At 36.4% G+C, this 21,641-nt stretch overlaps 1 protein-coding gene across 1 annotated transcript in view; it reads left to right on the plus strand.

Annotated features, from left to right (window-relative positions):
• LOC132139996 (kinase suppressor of Ras 2-like) overlaps positions 1-21,641 on the plus strand; it is a 103,071-nt gene that overhangs the window by 37,171 nt on the left and 44,259 nt on the right. The window contains exons 6-10 of the mRNA XM_059548741.1: positions 9,628-9,803; positions 17,163-17,232; positions 18,322-18,405; positions 19,726-19,811; positions 21,249-21,266. Coding sequence (XP_059404724.1) covers positions 9,628-9,803; positions 17,163-17,232; positions 18,322-18,405; positions 19,726-19,811; positions 21,249-21,266 — 434 coding nt within the window. The remainder of the gene's footprint in view (positions 1-9,627; positions 9,804-17,162; positions 17,233-18,321; positions 18,406-19,725; positions 19,812-21,248; positions 21,267-21,641) is intronic.

Genomic DNA, 21,641 nt, shown 5'->3' on the forward strand with positions numbered 1-21,641 from the left:
TTAAATATAATTTCTGAGGTTAGTAGTAACAGCATGTCAGGGTCTCTCCCTGTCACCTTTTAAGGCTTGCGTCATGTAGCAAAAGCTTCAGTATCGCCACACACTCACACACACCTTCAAGAACATGTGCTGTCAGTATGTGTCATATCCACACACTAATGCCTTCCGCGCTTGGACACTTACATATCATTGTCATCAGTGACAGAACTGCCACACACGCACCAAACAAACAGATCATTTCCAAAAACCTTTGACAGCTCTACAAAAACAACACGCTCACTGCGGCTGCTTTCTTTCACAAAGTCAGTAAAATGTGGAGGTATATTATTTTTCCTCTTTGGGAATATATTTGGTCTATATGTGAAACTATATATATATATATATATATATATATATATATATATATATATATATATATATATATATATATATATATATATATATATATATATATATATATAAATTATGTTCATTGAAACATACAATTTATTCTTGTGATCTGTAGGTCAGTGATAGACTTAAATTTTATGAATTTATTTATTTAACAATTACAGGGATAGTTTCCCCATATTTAATTAAAAAATACATTATGACAATAATGTTTTTTCCTCTAGTCTGTTGGTGAGTAATATAGTTATATTCATTAACATGGATATAAGTTATTAATATACTGGTTTATTATTTTAGACTTTTTTAAGTAGACACTATTTGTAAAGTCTATTTAATGATTTGGTTACTTTTAAATGTTTGATTAAATTACCAGTTTTAATCCGTTAACAGCGCTATCAATTTTTGTTTTGTTTTAACATTCATGTCGAACCTCATACTGCGTAATATTTTGATGCAAATGTCAGATTATTTGGCACTTTACATCCAACCTTAAACTTCAAGAAAACACAATAAAATAAATAAATAAATAAAAAAGAGCGAGACCATGAAGTGAAGCAAAAAGCATAAAAAAAGAATCTGCCACAGTAGTTTGCTGCCAGTCAGTTTATCTGCCTGTCACCCTGTTGATCCATCTTTATTTGTCTGTTTGTTCCCTTTTTTCTTCACATTCGTGTTCACACACCTCACCGTTCTGCTTATTCCTGCACAATAAGAAAGCTTCTCTTGTACACACTGTCAGTATTTGTCAAATCCAAACACTAATGCATTGTGCTCTCAGAGTCTTGCACATTGTTGTTATTGGTGGTAGACACACAAACATGCTCACAATGCACCAAAAATATCTTACCATTACTGAACAATAAATTTCTTTCCTCCTTTTTTGTCATAAAATTATTCTTCTGTTAAAGCTTTGCATCATGTTGTAAGTGTTCCTTTTTAATTTGTTATTAGTTGACATTTGTGTCAATCCATCCTATTACAAAGCTTCATAAATATCAATGCTTTTACCAAAAGGACACCACATTTACACAGGGTAAAATCAAATCCATTTTGTTCATTTATTACATTTAGAAGTGGTTTCAGTAAATGATCTGACCATTGGAAATGGTCACTCAGGGATGTTTTGATGCCCACACTTTTCTTTTGATTCAACTCAAGCTCTTTCATATGGTGAAAACTGTTTTGCTGTCTATTTACCAATTAAATTTGGGTGGTCAAACACAAATTTGATTTGTGGAGGAGTCCAATCTGGCATGCAAGATCATTTGAAAAAAAAAAAAAAAAAAGTTTTATCAGTATGATAGATTCACACTATTTATTCTGTAGTCAGAGATGTATAAAGTACTAGAGACCCAGAATTGAGTAAAAGTACAAGTGCTTTAAAATTATTTGAGTAGAAGTTGAAGTGCTCTTTAAGCACCGCACTTAAGTAGAAGTACTAAAGTATTCAACATTTTTTGTACTTAAGTATTGCAAGTAGTCTATTTGAAAATTTACTACTCAAGTACTGAAAGTAAAAGTACAAGTATTGTGTTATGTAGTTATTATTCAATTCAATTCAATTCAAGTTTATTTGTATAGCGCTTTTTACAATACAAATCGTTACAAAGCAAATTTACAGAAAATTATGTTTCTACAATATTTAGTAGTAGCTAGTAGTTTGTGCACGTTTGACAGGATTTTAGAAAAATAAAAATAATAATAATAATACAAGACGTAGTCAGCTAGATGATGAACTATCAATATTATTAATTAATAGTAATTATATGATGCAGTCACACGTGTAGCAATAATTGTTAGTTCTGTTTGTTGATTCAAGGTTAGCATCATCTGGGGTCCTCTGAGGGTCAGCTTCATCTCTTCTCAGGTGTTCTGGATCCAGACTGGAGCTTGTGTAAATCCTAGTTACATAGAAACAAAATAGAGACATCATTAGCATAGCTGCTGATCCAACAAAGTAAAATTAGTTTAACCCAAGCTAAAGAATAAAAATGCAGATGCAACTACACTCACAATTTAAGAGATACATTATTCGAATGCTTGGTGAAAGTGATGCGTTTTTAATCTAGATTTAAACAGAGAGAGTGTGTCTGAACCCCGAACATTATCAGGAAGGCTATTCCAGAGTTTGGGAGCCAAATGTGAAAAAGCTCTACCTCCTTTAGTGGACTTTGCTATCCTAGGAACTACCAAAAGTCCAGCGTTTTGTGACCTTAGGGTGTGTGATGGGTTGTAGCGTGGTAGAAGGCTAGTTAGGTACGCAGGAGCTAAACCATTTAGGGCCTTATAGGTAAGTAATGATAATGTGTAACTGATACGGAACTTAATAGGTAGCCAGTGCAGGGACTGTAAAATTGGGGTAATATGATCATATTTTCTTGACCTGGTAAGGACTCTAGCTGCTGCATTTTGGACTACCTGTAGCTTGTTTATTGACGAAGCAGGACAACCACCTAGAAGTGCATTACAATAGTCCAGTCTAGAGGTCATGAAAGCATGAACTAGCTTTTCTGCATCAGAAACAGATAACATGTTTCGTAGCTTGGCAATGTTTCTAAGATGGAAGAATGCAGTTTTTGTAACATTGGAAATATGATTTTCAAAAGACAAATTGCTGTCCAATATAACACCCAGATTTCTGACTGTAGAGGAATTAACAGTACATCCGTCTAGTTGCAGATTGTAATCTACAAGATTCTGTGTGGTGTTTTTTGGTCCAATAATTAATATCTCTGTCTTATCCGAATTTAATTGGAGAAAATTATTTGTCATCCAATCTTTTACATTTTTAACACACTCTGTTAGCTTAGATAATTGGGAAGTTTCATCTGGTCTCGTTGAGATATATAGCTGAGTATCATCAGCATAACAGTGGAAGCTAATTCCGTATTTTCTAATAATATTACCAAGGGGCAACATGTATATTGAAAATAGAAGGGGACCTAGGACGGATCCTTGTGGCACTCCATATTTTACTGATGATAAATGAGATGACACCCCATTTAAGTAAACAAAATGGTAGCGATCGGACAGGTAGGATCTAAACCATCTTAGAGCCTGCCCTTGAATACCTGTATAGTTTTGTAATCGATCTATGAGTATGTCATGATCTATGGTGTCGAACGCGGCACTAAGATCAAGTAAGACTAGAAATGAGATGCAGCCTTGATCTGACGCAAGAAGCAGGTCATTTGTAATTTTAACAAGTGCAGTTTCTGTGCTATGGTGGGGCCTAAAACCTGACTGAAATTCTTCATACAGATCATTTTTATGCAGGAAGGTGCTCAGTTGAGCAGACACAACATTTTCTAAAATTTTAGACATAAATGGAAGATTTGAAATAGGCCTATAATTTGCCAGTACACTAGGATCTAGTTTTGGTTTCTTAATAAGAGGCTTGATAACCGCCAGCTTGAATGGTTTTGGGACGTGACCTAAAGATAACGACGAGTTAATGATATTGAGAAGCGGTTCTTCGGCTACAGGTAACAGCTCTTTTAGTAATTTAGTGGGTACAGGATCTAATAAACATGTTGTTGGTTTAGATACGGTGATAAGTTTATTTAGCTCTTCCTGTCCTATATTTGTAAAGCACCGCAGTTTATCTTTGGGTGCGATGGATGAAACTGAAGTGTTAGACGCTGTAGAATCTACATTCGCTATTGTATTTCTAATGTTATCTATTTTATCAGTGAAGAAATTCATAAAGTCATTACTATTTAACGTTGGTGGAATATTTGAATCAGGTGGCGTCCGGTAATTTGTTAATTTAGCCACTGTGCTAAATAAAAACCTTGGATTGTTTTGGTTATTTTCTATGAGTTTGTGGATATGCTCTGCCCTAGCAGTTTTTAGAGCCTGTCTATAGCTGGACATACTGTTTTTCCATGCAATTTTAAAAACTTCCAAGTTAGTTTTTCTCCATTTGCGTTCAAGACTACGAGTTACTTTCTTGAGAGAGTGAGTATTACTGTTATACCACGGCACAGTACGTTTTTCTCTAACCTTTTTCAATTTGATGGGGGCAACAGCTTCTAATGTATTAGAGAAAATAGTGCCCATGTTGTCAGTAATTTCGTCTAATTCATGTGTATTTTTGGGTACAAATAGCAGTTGAGATAGATCAGGCAGGTTATTTGCGAATCTGTCTTTGGTGGCTGGAACAATAGTTCTGCCCAGACGGTAACGCTGAGACATATAGTTAATATCAGTTATACGCAGCATGCACGATACAAGGAAATAGTCTGTAATATCATCACTTTGGGGTACAATATCTATAGCAGTAAGATCGATTCCATGCAATATAATTAGATCTAGTGTATGATTAAAACGATGAGTGGGCCCGGTGACATTTTGCTTGACTCCAAAGGAGTTTATTAGGTCAGTAAATGCAAGTCCTAATGTATCATTTGCATTATCAACGTGAATATTAAAATCTCCCATGATTAGCGCCTTATCAACTTATTAAAGAAAGTAGTCAAAAGTTTGAACATATTGTTTTTACTATTTCAAATGATTAACCTAAAGGACAATCACAATTCCTTTGACTGTAACTTTTTGTAAACAAAAAACAGATTAAAGGGTTAGTTCGCCCAATTTGCTAAATTATGTCATTAATAACTTACCCTCATGTTGTTTCAAACCCGTAAGACCTCCGTTTATTTTTGGAACACAGTTTAAGATATTTTAGATTTAGTCCGAGAGCTCTCAGTCCCTCCATTGAAGCTGTGTGTACGGTATACTGTCCATGTCCAGAAAGGTAAGAAAAACATTATCAAAGTAGTCCATGTGACATCAGAGGGTCAGTTAGAATTTTTGAAGCATCGAAAATACATTTTGGTCCAAAAATAGCAAAAACTACGACTTTATTCGGCATTGTCTTCTCTTCCATGTCTGTTGTAAGACAGTTCAAAACAAAGCAGTTTGTGATATCCGGTTCACGAACGAATCATTCGATGTAACCGGATCTTTTTGAAACAGTTCACCAAATCGAACTGAATCGTTTTAAACGGTTCGCGTCTCCAATAAGCATTAATCCACAAATGACTTAAGCTGTTAACTTGTTTAATGTGGCTGACACTCCCTCTGAGTTAAAACAAACCAATATCCCGGAGTAATGCATGCACTCAAACAGTACACTGACTGAACTGCTGTGAAGAGAGAACTGAAGATGAACCCCGAGCCGAGCCAGATAACGAACAACAGACTGACTCGTTCACGAGTCAAGAACACTGATCTATATATATAACTTATATTATAGATCAGTGGTCAAGAACCATTTCTGTCAGACGTGTCCGATTCGAGAACCGAGGAGCTGATGATACTGCGCATGTGTGATTCAGCGTGAAAGAAAACAGACACACAGAGCGTCTGAACCGAACTGATTCTTTTGGTGATTGATTCTGAACTGATTCTGTGCTAATGTTATCAACGTGGGTAAACCGAAGGCTTGCAGTCAACGCCAATGACGCCATTACGTCGAGCGCAAAAGAACCGGTGAACTGTTTTCTTCAACTGGTTTATTGAATCGAATTGTCAGAAAGAACTACTGGTGATTCGAAAACCGATGCAACCGGTTCTTGACTCGGGAATGAGTCATTATCTGTCTCGGCTCAGTGTTCATCTCTCTCTTCACAGCAGTTCAGTCAGCACGCACAGTCTTAATCGCTTGATTTGCTCAATGATGTGCCAGCTTCATCAAACCTGCCATCTGCAGTTCTGTTTGTAATGGAATGATTCGTAAAATTTTTTATAATTGTAACGAGTAACGATGCAGCACATAAAAAAAAATATCGCAGTAAAAGTATTAAACTCATCGAAAATATGTACTGAAGTAAAAGTGGAAGTAGGAGAAAAAAATAATACTCTAGTAAAGTACAGATACCGCCTTTTAGTACTTAAGTATAGTAGTGAAGTAGTTCTACTTCGTTACTATACATCTCTGTCTGTAGTTTAGCTGTTACTGTTCATTTGTTGTGTTGCATGTTAAAGGGATAGTTCCCCCAAATATGAAAATTATGTAATCACTGACTCACCATCCACTTGTTCCAAACCTCTATGAGTTTCTTTCTTATGTAAAACACAAAAGAAGATATTTTGAAGAATGTTGTGACCAAGCAGTTGACGGTAGCCATTGACTTCCATTATTATTTTTTTCAATACTATGGAATTCAATGGCTACCATCACCTTTTAGGTTAACTTTATTGTTCAAAATATATTCTTCTGTGTTCAACAGCTAAAAAAACTAAACAAAAAAAAGTCATACACGTTTGGAAGAACGTCAGAATTTTTAGAATGAACTGTCCCTTTAAATAATGGATAAAATTTTTTGTAACAATTGTTTATGTGCATTTCTCAATACAAACAGCACAACAGTGGTATCTGTGGACTTAACTGTAGGATATTTTGTCTTTCTTTTGATACAAAATAGATTTAGTGAGAACATTTGGCAAAATTCATGTTTTGCATTTCCATGTTTTGCATTTCCATGTTTGCTCTATATAGAATGGGTTGATGAAATGTTCTGATGGTTTGACAGAAAATAAACTGCTGACAGAAAGTGCATAGTGGAGGAATATGAAGTATTTTGAAAAAAATAAAATAAATACTCAGTATTGAGAAATGCTTGTAAACAGGTTAAAAAAAAAACAAGTGGTAAATCCTTAGTTATGCATAGCACTTGATCACATGCGAATGCATATTATCAGCTGCATCTGGATCTGACAGCGAGAATCGCTCATAGCATTAATGACATCATGAGGGAAAATATCTAGACCAGATTTCACAGTTGCTTCCAAGTCCGTTTCATTATTAGGTTGATTATTAAACATGATAGACTTAATGAAGTTAAGAGAAAGGTGACATGATGACATTTTCATAGAGAAGAAAGAAGGTCATTCTGAACAGCAAGACATCTGCCCTTGCAAACATACACCCACACAGAAAATAAATGGATCTAATTGGATTTGAATGCTATAATGTATTTTTTAATTGCTGACTGTGCCCTCATGATAACCTGTGGTCTGTTTATTCATTGTGTGATGCCAGAGATCTCTCATTTTGTGTCTCAGTTGGAGAATAGCTTTCCTTAGTTCACAAGCAAACTTGTGTTTAAATAAGCAGTTTCTCATATACTGTATGCTGTGAGCAAGATTGTTTAACAGATTGTGTGAGTTATGCTGATATGTGAGAAGTCCTCAAGACAGCAACAAAAGCTGTAGCATTAAATGACTTGTTATGAGTTTAGGGCTACAGGATTATGACAAAATCATAATTTGGGTTACATTAATTAATATAATTTATATTATAATGCCAGTATTTATTTTGTGAGATATTCTGATGAAGATTGCATTATAATGAATGAAGGAGTTATGAATCACTGCTTTATTTATGCAAATTATTAATTTATGCAAATTATCTTTTTAATTTTTAAAAATAAATATTTTATTTAAAACCTACAAATTGTGTTTTAGATGTCATTCCTTCCCATCTTCTTCTTCAAGTTTTAGATGTTGTAGCCCCAAACATTGTTAGTATTATTAATAGTAGCCTAGTAAATGGTATAGTTCCATCTTGCCTAAAACACGCTATAATACAACCTCTTTTGAAAAAGCCTAGACTTGATCCTTTAGTTTTAAATAACTATCGCCCCATTTCCAAGCTCCCTTTTTTATCCAAAATATTAGAGAAGGCTGTTCAGCTCATCTCATTCTTAAATAAAAATTAAGTTTTGGATAAATTTCAGTCTGGTTTTAGATCAAAGTATAGGACAGAGACTGCCTTTTTAAAAGTGCACAATGACTTAATGCTCGCTTCCGATTGAGGAAAGGGTGCCATTTTTATTCCTCTTGACCTTACGGCAGCATTTGACATGGTGATCATGACATCCTTTTAAATGGATTAAGTCATTCGGGGAAATACTCTGAGATGGTTTTGTTTTTATTTAAAGGACAGAAGTTCTATAGTTCAGTTGGGTAATTACTTTTCTGATTCTGCAGCTTCTTTTTGTGGGGTTCCCCAAGGATCAATTTTGGGGCCCATTTTATTTTCTTTATAAATGCTTCTGCTTGGTTCTATTTGTCGAAAATACAATGTTTCATACCATTTTTATGCAGATGATGCACAACTCTATCTTCCACTGAATGCAGGTGATTGTGATGAGTTAGGTAAATGGATGACTTGCTACTATGAACTTTTTACAGTTAAATGAGGCTAAAACAGAATGCCTAATATTTGGCCCTATTATACCGTCTTCACATGTGTTAACCGATCTAGGTCTTATTGTCACAAATCTGCATAAGCAAGTAACCTGGGAGTGGTCTTCGACTGCTCCGGGTGTGTGCTCACAGTGTGTGTGTGTGTGTTCACTGCTCTGTGTGTGTGCACTTTGGATGGGTTAAACGCAGAGCACAAATTCCGAGTATGGGTCACCATGCTTGGCTGAATGTCACTTCACTTTCACTTTCACTTTCAGAGATTAAATTTGATAAGCAAGTGAACTCTGTGGTAAGAGTTCAAAGGCGGGATATTTTCAGTTAAGAAATATCGCAAAAATAAAGACAATTCTGTCATTTGATGATTTGATGTGTGTTATAAATGCATTTATTGTTTCAAGACTGCATTACTGTAATTTGTTGTATTTGGGGATTCCCAAATTGGGACTGTTCTGTTGAATCGCCTTCAAGTATTAGAAAATGCATTAGAAAATGCATTAGAAAATGCAGCAATCAGACTGCAGTGTTTCCCCAGTGCTAGCTTCGTTACATTGGCTGCCAGTTCATTTTAGAGTTCAATTTAAGGTTTTACTTTATGTTTTTAAAGCCTTGCATGGTCTAGCACCTGAATATATTTCGGACATGATCCAGTTTTATTCTCCGACACAGCCATTGAGGTCATCTCAAAAATGTTAGTTAAATGTCCCAAAATCCTACTTAAAGTCAAAAGGAGATCGTGCCTTTTCAATTGCAGCACCTCGCCTCTGGAAGGACCTGCCACTGGAAATTAAATGTTGTACATCTAGGTAATTTTAAAACACTTTTAAGAGGGCACTAACTTGCCAGGGCATTTGATGTGAGATAGTTGGTGTATATATATGATGGTCTTGTTTATTTAAGCTGTTTTAGTTTTGGATATGTTGTTTTATTGGAGAGCACTTTGGCCAACATGAGTTGCTTTTAAGTGCGCTATACAAATAATAAACAATACAATCTTTACTTTTCCTCTGACTCTCTTTGTAGAGCAAAAAAGAAGAACAAGCCGCTGAACTTGAAGATCCACAGCAGTGTGGCTGGGAGCTGTGAAAACCTGCCAACTCAGCGCTCTCCTCTCCACTCCGATCATTCACTTCGCTCCTTCTTTTTCCCCAATTTTGTCCCTTCAACACCGCCGGTGCACTCTGACACCCCCTCAGCAAGTGAGTAACAGACATTAACCTCTTTGCAGGAAAAAAACTTTGTTTCAGTCTTACCTAAAATACAGCTAATGAGAACATAACTTGTGAAGAACCTCTGCATGTCTCTGTGTGTGGTAGATGTTTTGTTGCTTGGAAATAAACACATGGCAAATATCCAGAGAGAGCACTAAAGCAATCTGGTGTCATTGTTATCAGATAAACACATGAACATTAAGGACACTTTACCTAAAGTTACAGTGATTATTAACATTTTATTATAATGTTATAAGAATTATAATTTTTTGTTTTATTATATTTTTTTGTTTTTGTTTTAAATATGTGTGTGTGTGTGTGTGTGTATATGTAACAGTATGTGTCTTCAAATTAATAGAAGTCCATGACTGTGACAGTATATATACTGTATATATATATATATATATATATATATATATATATATATATATATATATATATATATATATATATATATATATATATATATGAAGAGTTCATTTGCAAAAACGATAACTAAATTTCTTTTTCAGAAATCATGTTTTAAATTTCATTTCATTTCATTTATAGAAATATTCAAGAAATTTATTCAAGAAATGCATCATATTTAATAATACATTTTTACTATGTTCCTATAATGCACCATTATATTTTGTTCCTAAATTTTTCTCATTTCGAGAAAAATCCCTCATCTGAATTTCTTTTTTGCACAACATTGCATAGCTTTATCCCAAGTGCGTGTTTAAAGACATTCAAACTCTTGGTCAACATCATTAGATCACAGCTAGTGTTGACAGATGTCTGATGACGCACGTCGGTCAATTGCAACTTTCTTTGTCATTTTCTTTCACAATGTGACTTCCCTTCTTATCACCTATTAAAAGGGCAGTGTCCCAAACCTACATGTGTCCCAGGACACCTGGCATCGTGTGGGCGCATATTATCCAAGCCCAATGTCTTCTACACCGGGGGCCTCTTAGCATGGGCTATTAGAGAAATGATGGGCCGAACGGAAGCAGTGTGTATGTGAGAAGACTGGGAATGACACAATAATGAATGACGCAAAAGACTCTGTTTTGGAATGAGATTATCATACAGATGGAGGGAAAAGTTTTGACTGCTTGTTTCCAGAATTATGAATGATAGACCCCCTCCAAGCTTTGGCAATCTGCTGTATTCTTTGTACATTGTACAATGTCTGAAATATCCGGAGAGGTAACTGTTAGGATGTTTTTCTTTTCATCTCTCTCTTTTTTGATGGGTTTGACAAATTAATACTTAATAAAATGTTTGGCTCTTATCGAATTCCAGCCACTGTTGAGTAGAGTCAAACAGCTGGTAAAAACATCACAATAATCCACACCACTCCAGTCCATCATTTAACATCTTGTGAGGTGAAAACATGTTTGTTAGTGTTACATCAATTATTAAGACGTTTTTAACTTCAAACTGTTGCTAAACTATGTTTCTCTTCCCATAATATTGTAATATTGTAGTCTTGTCTGAATCAGGAGAGAAATATGCAAAAATCAAAACAGTTCAAAATAGTTCTAAACAAATATGTTGGTTGATTTTTTAGTCATGTGGATTACTTGTGGATTATTATGATGTTTTTATCATCTCATTTTTTACCCCAAAATCTAAATTCCTCCAGAGTTTGAGATGCAAGAGCTTGTTGCATAACCAGATGAAAGATTGTTATAGTTGAATTTCCGATAAACCAGCTGCACGACTATAATCTCATTGGGTTTGTGGCAGCCTCTGTAATGGCATTACTTGCATTCTGGACTTCCCGATGGGGCTCCAGGCCGGAAGCGGTGGCAGTAACCAGGCCTCACGAGTGTCATCATCCCTGGTAATGCGTCTGCTGTTTTTCGGCATGTGGTGACAGTATTATTGTACACAGCACGCAACAGTTTGCCCAAGGTCTGTACTTCATGGTTTCAAGTTTCTCAACATGCACACAGAATACAAACAGTGTGTGCAATACTATGAAATGCTTATGTGAAGTTTAACTCTGGACATCACAACTGAAAGTTGATAGTAGGGTAGAGAAAGACAAACAACAGAGGATATTGTTGGTGTTTGGATGTTGCGGGTGCTTAATTAGTCAATTCTGAGGGTCCGGAACAAGTGGGATTGGCAGATCCGGCAAGTTAGTGGGGTGGGGAAAGGTAACAGAACATATGTGCAATCTCCATGGGGTTTTCTATCCAACTATTTTGATGTACATGACCATTTGTGGATGTAAAACACCATGGCATTTTGCATTATGCCCAACAAAGTCTTGACAGAAACACAGTCCTCGACATTTGTATTGAATTGCATTGTATTGAAAGTTTAAAACTCATAGTCATTTTGTGCACAAGCTTGTGCAAGTGGAGGCTGCTGGTGTATGGGCATATAAGCATCTAATCATAAGCGTTTTTTATCAGTTCTATAAGTGCATTGAAGTTTATATGTAGCTATTAATTTTCAATCCCTGGGTCACAAGACTTAAAGTATAATGAAAATGTATAGACCTATAGCCTATGCAAGATCTCATAAAACCATAGTCTGAAATCAATTTTTGATTGTTCCATCACAAATTAAGTCCTGAATGTTAAGAATCTCATATGTTTTTCTTAAAATTCCTTAGGAGAAATTAAAATGTTTGCATTCGAATACGTGTATATGTGTTTTTAACTGGGATTGGTGCAAATGCAATCAAAGTTTCCTTTGGTCTCCATTTAATTTCATTACTTTTTATTTTCAAGCTATAGAAACATTTTAAATTACTGTACAATGCAAAAGCCAAATTTGGACTGTAATTTCTTGGCTGTGACAATTTATCGTTATGACATACTCGCAGTGCAGCACTTTAATCACATATCAGGCTGTCAGTCAAATCCATAGAATTGTTTAAGAGCAGGTCAAAAGCAGGTCTTAAATGTACTCAACATCACTCATGTTTCCCTACTGAAAAAAAGCCTTTAAGCTAAAACTATATCAAACTGTAAATCCAATAATGGTACTTTGTCGTGTTCTGGAAAAGACTGAGAAGTGAATCAATATGTTAGTCATTGTTTTACAAACCATTTTGTTTAGTCTGTCTATTTGCAAGATGCCTGTGATATTTATATCAGTGACACTGGCATGTGATTGGACAATTGTGACAGTTGGCCAACTGTTGCTTCATCTTTTAAAAAAAACTCTAGTTTGTCTTGTCATGTTTAAATTTGATAGTTAATTGAGCGATTGAGTCAGCATTGTGGTTTTTAATGACTGGTTGTTGATTTAAAAAGGGCAAGAAAGAAACATAACTATGTTTTTCTATAAATTAGACATCTGGCTCTGGTAGCTGGTGTTTTTAGAAATATTTGTGTTGTGTAGTTTTTATTTATTTTTTATTTTTTAGATGCACCAATTAAACACACATTCACCTGCTCAGTAGTGATGCTGGTTTGTATTTACAAGTCAGTGTCTGTGCCTGTGGATAAAACATACACCTGCTGTGAGACGATGTGAGTTTGTCAGGTAAACTTGGGTCTACTAAAAACAGCTCTCTTTGTCTCTGTTTCTTCATTAGGATGAAAGGACTTGATTTACATGTATGTACCATGTAAATGCCATGGTATAGACATATGGTAATCATTCTGTTCCATATTATACAATCCTTGTACCTTGCTGCTGCCACAGTACTTTTTTTGATCGATGCTGATGTGTGTTGTCAGTTGTTGGATATTTTTGTCTCAGTTAAATCCTTAAAAATGTACTTGATTATTGTAGTAAATAAGATTAGTTTCTGGTTTTTGTAATAATTTGCATAATCTCCTTTAAAACTTTGAGCGATTACCATAGAAACAGGCAAGCAAGGGTTTTGTCTAAAATTATCACTGCAGTGTTATGATAGTTTATGCTACTTGTTTAGATCATTTGTTTTTATGTATGAATATATATTCACTTTAATTATTTTTAAATATTTTTCATATCATAATGCATTTATCACTGCTGAGGTCAAAGAATATTGACATCATTGTTATTTTAGTATTATTTCGATGCTATTACTGTATTTATTAATATTTTCAATTAGCTTTTATTTTTATATTTTCATTAATTTAATTTTATTAAAGTTTTTATTAGTTTTTCAGGGACCCCTTATTTCTATAGCTTTAATTTATGTCTGTTTTAGTTCTAGTAATTTTACTTCTTTTTTTTTATTTCTTTTTATTTCATCTTTATTTCAATTATCAAAAATTATTTTTAATAGTTAAGTACTGAATTGATGTATTTATCAGATATAAAGATATCAGTGGATACCAGTTTCGGGTTTTATAATTAAATGCTTCTATATTTCCAGGATGTTTAGTTCAGAGAAGAGCCTCTTAGCATGAGCAGAATTAACTTGCTAAGGTAAAAATTAAATGTAAAAAAAAAAAATGTATCATTGAAATAATGTACAAAATGTACAAAAGACATCAGTGCAGGGGCTCTTTGCTTTGTTCACTGTGGATTTTTTATTTGCAAGCGTGAACATTCATATAAATGGATAAGTCCAACTGCATTAAAAAGATAATTTTGTACACACATTGCTACGTTTGTACATTAGAAGCAGTCTGTTAATATATTGTTTATAGGCTGTATCTAATTTGCACAGCGCTTGAGTTTTTTGAGCGCTGTGAATTTGTGGAAAAGTCTGAATGATTGACACCCATGTGCACAACAGTATGACATGTTGAACAGTTTGTGTTGGGTTTGTTTATTCATGACAAACTAAATTAAAAAAAAATGAACATTGGCATGCGATTATTGCATCCAACTCTGTTTGATCATAGCGTTGAGTATAAGTAGGCAGCTGGTGCAGCGCATATTCAGCTTTTCATTTCAGAGCCAACATCGAGAGACAACATCGTTCTACTCCAAACCAGTTGCTTCATGTGACAATTCTGAGAGCGGTGGGCTTGAGTGGAAACCTCCACCGCATCCCAAACCCCTCGAAGTTGGATGATTGGTCTGTGCCTTTCTTCCAGGAGGTGCATGATGAGCTCACTGGGTTGTGGATGGGTCCTATCACTGCCAGAATCCACCCCAGTGGCTCGTCATCCCTCACCACCCTTGATGGCGGGGCAGCACGGGGCTACACGAAGATCCCACCAGTGGAGTGGTCAGTTGTGTTGCAATTGTGTCCAAATACTGCTGCCATTTGGCGGGGCAAGCCGTTGCTCCCCTCCCGGGCTTGTAGGGCTTATGCGGCCTGTTGAGAGGCTGCCACTGCCGTACATGCCATGGTGTTGTTGCAGGTTCATCAAGCCAAGACACAGAAGGACCTGCATGAGGGTGGTAACGACCCAGAAGTTCTCAAAGAACTCAGTACTGTTACTGATCTCACATTACAAGTGATGAAGGTCACTGCGCGGTCTCTGGCCCGTGCGATGACCACTATGGTGGTCCAGGAGCACCATGTCTGGCTGTGTCTGGCCGACATGCATGAGACGGACAAGACCGGCCTGTTCAGCGACGTGGTAGAGAACTGGTAGAGGTAGAGTTCTCTGCTGCCCAAAAGGCAGAGGCCATCAGGCACATCCTGCCTCGGCGTGCAACTGCTGCCTCCACCCGGCCACCAGCAGCAGTGCCTCACCCTGCTCATTGCTGAGGGTGGCTCCCGGCCACCGCCCCTAATCCTGTGCAGCAAACGCAGCAGCCTGCAGCAAAACAGCGCTGTGGAGCCAGCTGCAGGGCAGCCCCCCTGCCCATCCAGGCCCCCGCCAAAACTGGCAGTAAGTGCAAGAGGGCCTGAGACGGGTGACCCAGAGATGGAGGAACCTGCTCTTTGGGAGATGGTGAACGCACCACTCCCTCCCTTGGAGGAGGGCCAGACGGAGAATCTATTGTTTCTTTTGGTACCCAAAAACTTCAATAAAAGAGCAATTTCCTCTATATCTGGGTGATTTGAGAGTGCGATCAAATGTACTAATCAGACACACTCTGCCCGAACACAGGTATTACAAACACGTTGACCCTGCCACGGACCGGCATGGAGATCCGTGTCCCTGTGTTCCCCCTCACTGCCCCACTCTGGATACATCGGTGGTCCCATTGGTGCCACTTGTATGGTTTCTGGGAGCCTGGCTAGCACTTCCCAGCCCATTTCGTTGGCTCTGCCAGACCATCAGACACGGCTACGCGATTCTGTTTGGCCGGTGCCCTCCAAAGTTCAGGGGCGTCCACTTCAGTAAAGGCAGCAGATGCCCCTTTCTTGCATGCAGAGGAACTTGGTGCTCTGGCACCTCAGCCAGTTGGGCCTTTGGGTCAACTGGGAAAAGAGAAAACTCTCCCCGACGCAGAGGATCTCTTTTCTCGCTATGGAGTTGGACTTGGTCAAACAGACAGCACGCCTCACACAGGAATGTGCTCAGTCGGTGCTGAACAGCTTGAATACGTTCAAGAGCAGAATGGCGGTCCCACTGAAACAGTTTCAGAGGCTCCTGGGGCATATGGCAACAGCAGTCACTTCGCTGGGGCTGCTTCATATGAGACCGCTTCAGTACTGGCTTCATGGTCAAGTCCCGAGCAAATACTTCTTGTGACAGACCCTCCTTGGCCGATTCCTCTGAGGAAGGATCTACTGACTCAGAGACGGGGCACCCTGTGGCACCCGCGTCCAGACCTCTGGAAACTTCATGTCTTGTCCCTGGATGGGATTCTGAGGAGATTCTAGGTGACCTACCCCAAGAGGTAATTGACACCATCACTTTGGCCAGAGCACTGTCTATGAGACACACTTACGCCTTGAAGTGGAACCTGTTTGTCGAGTGGTGTTCTTCACAGAAAAAACACTGAAGATGCCCGGTCAGAGTCGAGATGTACTTCTTGCAGCAAGAGTTGGAGCGAAGACTGTATCCATCAACCCTCAAGGTCTACGTGGCTCCTCAGCAAAAACCTGAATATGCTCTGCACCAGCTATATATATAATGAAACATTTTTAATAAATCGTTTTACATTGCTTTACAGTTGTCTTACAATATATGGTATTTCAACTGAATTCTAGATTAATGCAAGTTAGAGTCACGGTTGTTAATAAATCACTTTATTGCCAATAAATCTAAACTTTATTTAATTGAACAGTTTTGTTTTCGTCATATTGCTGTTAAATCTGTTTTGTTTATACTGTGGCTAAGAAAACATCTTAACCATGGTAAGATCGCTGTATGTCTTCTTGTTAAGTTTTTTTAACAGCCACTTTATAGCTCATCCAAGAATTATAATACCTCTTTTGGCCTTTTTTATAAAAGTGATTTTAAGGTTTATAATATTTATAAGATTTTTTAATTCTGTGTTTACAAGTGTTAATCCTGTTTTCCTGTGTCTGACCCAACCATTCTGTTCCAGATACTCTGTCTGTTCCTCGCTGGTCTCCTCAAATACCTCGCAGAGACCTCGGCAACTCCATAAAACACAGGTATGTTTTGTGCAGATATGAATGTGTGGTAATGGTTACAAAATGTCAAGCCAATTAACTCGTGTGGCTGTGCAACCCCAGTCATGCCTACTTACATCTGATTACTTGATTACCCCAAATACCACCGATCCCAAGTCAAACAAAGAACACTTAGACTGCGGAACACAGTGCTTTTGTGATCAAAGTTATAAGGGCTTTAATGAGAACTCACAGTAGCTTAGCCATCAAAACATATGCAAAGAAAAAAAAACTCATTTCCCTGGTACTTTAGACGTGAAAAAAATCAATGTCTATTTGTCATCATAGATGGACAACTGCCAGTTTCAAAATGCAATCTGATAAACAGATCCAAAAAAATTAAATGCTTATATCAACTTAAATCTGGCTACAGTGATGTGATCTGTGTACTAAAGCCAGCCTCCTCTTTTATGAGACAGTATAGCTTCAATCAAATGAAGACACTTTGACACTGTCAGAGCCCATTAGTCATATTCTATTAACTGTCAGCTTCTGTTCATATCAGAGAAATAAATTGGCAATGCATATTGACCCTTCAGAGGAACTCTATACCAGGAGATTTGAATGGCCCTTTTATTTTGGATAATGGCAAATGTGACTACATGTAAACAAAAAGAGACAGAGATAGAAAAAATTAAGAATAAAAAGAGCACCTTGGCTTCCATGCAATTCTGCTGAACAATCACCAATGCATCCATACAGCCTTTGTCCTCTTGTGTATTGGTCAAGTGAGAAAGCAAAGTCAAGTGCAAAAGAGATATGGAAAGATCCTCGGTTATAATTAAATTACTCTAATTTGAGAATTACTGCCAAAGTGCCTTTGGGCATACGCTGCACATATCTGTCTCTCAATGAAATGGTTACTTGGCAAACGTGATCGCTGTTGTGACACATTAGGTCTTTCATCTGAAGAGTTTAGGAGTGGTGTCAGTAGGGCATAACCATCTGCTGATAGTTTGACAGCGAAGCAAAACAAACCCATATGGCTTCATTTATTTACATTTTTTTATTGAAAAATGTCTAAAAAAAGGCTCAGTAATGAAGCACAGCACTTATTTTATGCTTGTACAGGTTTTCCACGAAGTATTGGATGTCACAGACATGTATCGTGTGCGGGAAAGGAATGCTGTTCGGCTTAAAATGCAAACACTGCAAGTAAGTGCTAAAATGTTTGTCTGGGAGCCCATTTCCCCAACATAAGAAAATAAACCATGTTTCTGTAAATCATGCAAGTGCTAAAACTTTAGTATGGCAGCCCATTTCTGCCACATAAGAAAACAAATAATGCTTTAAAACTCATAAGTATGACATTAAAAGTTTAAATTATGATATAAAAAGTAGAAAATCTAGTATAAAACGATAACAAAATATGAAATATGATGAATATAGTCATGACAAATGTATGTATAATTAGAATGTACAATTTCGTATTGAAATTATAAGATACTAATTCATAATTATGAGATTTTTATTTTTAATTATGACAAACAATTATGACAAAATGTTGAAATGGTTATGCAGCCATAATTATAGGATAAAATGTTAAAGTAAAAGATTCTAAGTCATAATTGAGTTACAATGTATTAGAAACAGTGTTACTAATGCAGCCTCTTTGGGAGTGATGGTAAATTTGACATCGTTCTCTTTACTTGCTGACGTTATCAGTCTTTCTCTATTTCTTCCTTTTTTTTTGAAAGTCATGAAAACACTATCATGGAGTGTTTCTTTGCTATTTGAGCTAATGAGATGCAAGTAGCATATATTTGTGGTAGTTCCCATTCACTGCTTTAGAAGCTTACTCGACTGTGATGACTTCTGCTGCTGAGAAACCCGGAAATGTGTAAAAAGTCTATACATAATATATATGAAAACAACTTTTAACAATCCTTAGCAGTTGTTGTGTTGAATTTTGCATCAGCAAACACCACGTTTACGTTTACATTTACATTTACGGTTAAGTTTCCTTAAAGATCAAAAGATCGATATCTTATAAGATATTTTTTTTATTCTGTCTGATGCTACAGACTGAATCACAGCATGTATACTATAAATGTCAAATGTTAAATATACACACCATTATCTATAATTATTTCTTTTACCATCTCTTGCAACAACTAAAATCTCTGAAAATAAAAATTCCTAACATTTCAGCTGTGAAATGATGTGATTTGATGTTTTTGTTAGCATCACAGCCTCTTTAGAATTCAGCGCTAGTGACTTTGCGCCCGCAGTAGTGTCTGAACATTCAAATTGAGCATAATTATCATTATCATTAAAAGATTATTTGAATAAATTACCTGCCTAATAGTTTCCACTCTACCACCCTTGACTGTGGCATCTTGTTACTAAGATACTTGCTGGCTTTTGACACCCTCAAAATAATGGCTGCATATTAAGTGCTTGTTTTGAATATTCATTAATTTGCTTTTACAAGAGAAAACTAATAAACATTTCTGTCATGCTTTCTTTTGTCAGATTGAAGTGCCACAACAAATGCACCAAAGAAGCTCCACCCTGTCATTTACTCATATACCACAGAGGAGGTAGGGACTCATCCCGAGGTATTTCAACTTTTATGTTTACTTTCTTTCTTTCTTTCTTTCTTTCTTTCTTTCTTTCTTTCTTTCTTTCTTTCTTTCTTTCTTTCTTTCTTTCTTTCTTTCTTTCTTTCTTTATTTATTTATTTCTCCATAAATGTTTAAAGGGGTCATATGACGTTGCTAAAAAAGAACATTTATTTTGTGTATTTTATGTAATTAAATGTGTTAATGCAGTTTAAGATAAAAAAACTTATTTTCCACATACAGTACATTATTGTTTCTCCTCTATGCCCCGCCTTTATGAAAAGCATCGATTTTTACAAAGCTCATCTTTCTGAAAAGTGAGGTGTGCTTTGATTGGCCAGCTATCCTGTGCATTATAATTATAAACAAGGCATTTGTTGCATCCAGTGGGGACATAATTACTGATTATAATGACTTATACTGTCTTTTTACGCGTTGCGTTGCATCACGCTGTGTAAACATAAAACCATGTCTGCATTTGTAATTGGAGAAACGACAAACAACAAATGCTACTCTACACTGCTCCAAAGTCACGTTTGAATCATCAGTGGCAAATTCTTTAAATATGAAAACATACATAGAGGCTGTGAGTCAGAAAAGCCGGCATTGTAGGCTACTCTCCCAGGTTCAGGAAACAGTCCTCCGTAAAATACGCTGCACACATCTGAATATTTGGGTTGAACTGTTCTAAAATGGTGTTGTAAACACAACTTAACCACTGATTTCTAGTTGTCTCTTTTGGAGCACCAAACAAAGTAGTTTCACTTTCACAATGAAACACACAGCGTCTTCATGACATGGCGGTGGTGGCAGCAACAATACTACAGTGAGAATCAAAGTTACGCTATCTTTCTTTGCATGAACATTTGGGAGGTGTTATGCAAATCTTCCCATACAGTGACGTAGACATGTGGGAGCATGTTTAAATGAGGCATTTTAGGAGGGCGTGGACGAGTCTAAACTTTTAAATAGAATATCTCTGTGGGTTTGAGACTTTAGTTTTTGCAACTTTCGGGATCTTATCTTTTTACGAACAAATTGTAACACTCCAAGGAGAAAGGAAAAGTTAAAATCACATCATATGACCCCTGCTCAATGCAGGCCATTAATTATGGTTCAGAAATGATTTCAATATTTTTATACACAACATATGTTCAACCTCATAATTGCTTCATTTTCAACTGAGCATATTTAATTACAAGCTTTTTCTTAAAATGTTGTGGTTTGAAAATTGGTTTTCTAAATAAGAGAATGTCTTTAAAGGGAATGAAGAATGTATTTTTAAGAGAATGTCACATCTACTTTGCATTAATGTATTAAACAATCTGTCTGGTTCTCTCTTAAACATTATAACCTTCAGTCTGCACCCGTCTTACCTTTCCTCTCTTTTTCTTTTTTCACCATCACATTTTCCCCTCATTTCTGATATTGTAGATCAAGTAGCATCTCAAGGTAAGGGAGCAGGTTTGTGCTCATCAAACACATTATTTCCTATTTCATACCTTAAATTTTGTTCTGGACAGTTTTCAAATGTTAAAAACACAATACCGTTCAGAAGTTTGGGATCAGTACGATTTTTTATGTTTATGTAAGAAGTCTCTTCTGCTCAACAAGGCTGCATTTATGTGATTAAAACTACAGTGGATAAACAGTAATATTGTTAAAGGTATTGGAGTTTAAAACAATGGTTTTCTGTTTTAATATACACTCACCAGCCACTTTATTAGGTACACATATTCAATTGTTTGGTAACACACATTGCTAATCAGCCAGTCACACGGAAGCAACTTAATGCATTTAGGAATCTAGATGATGAATTGTTGAAGT

This window comes from Carassius carassius, chromosome 4, assembly GCF_963082965.1.
Source record: "Carassius carassius chromosome 4, fCarCar2.1, whole genome shotgun sequence".
In the NCBI taxonomy this organism is placed as follows: domain Eukaryota; kingdom Metazoa; phylum Chordata; class Actinopteri; order Cypriniformes; family Cyprinidae; genus Carassius; species Carassius carassius.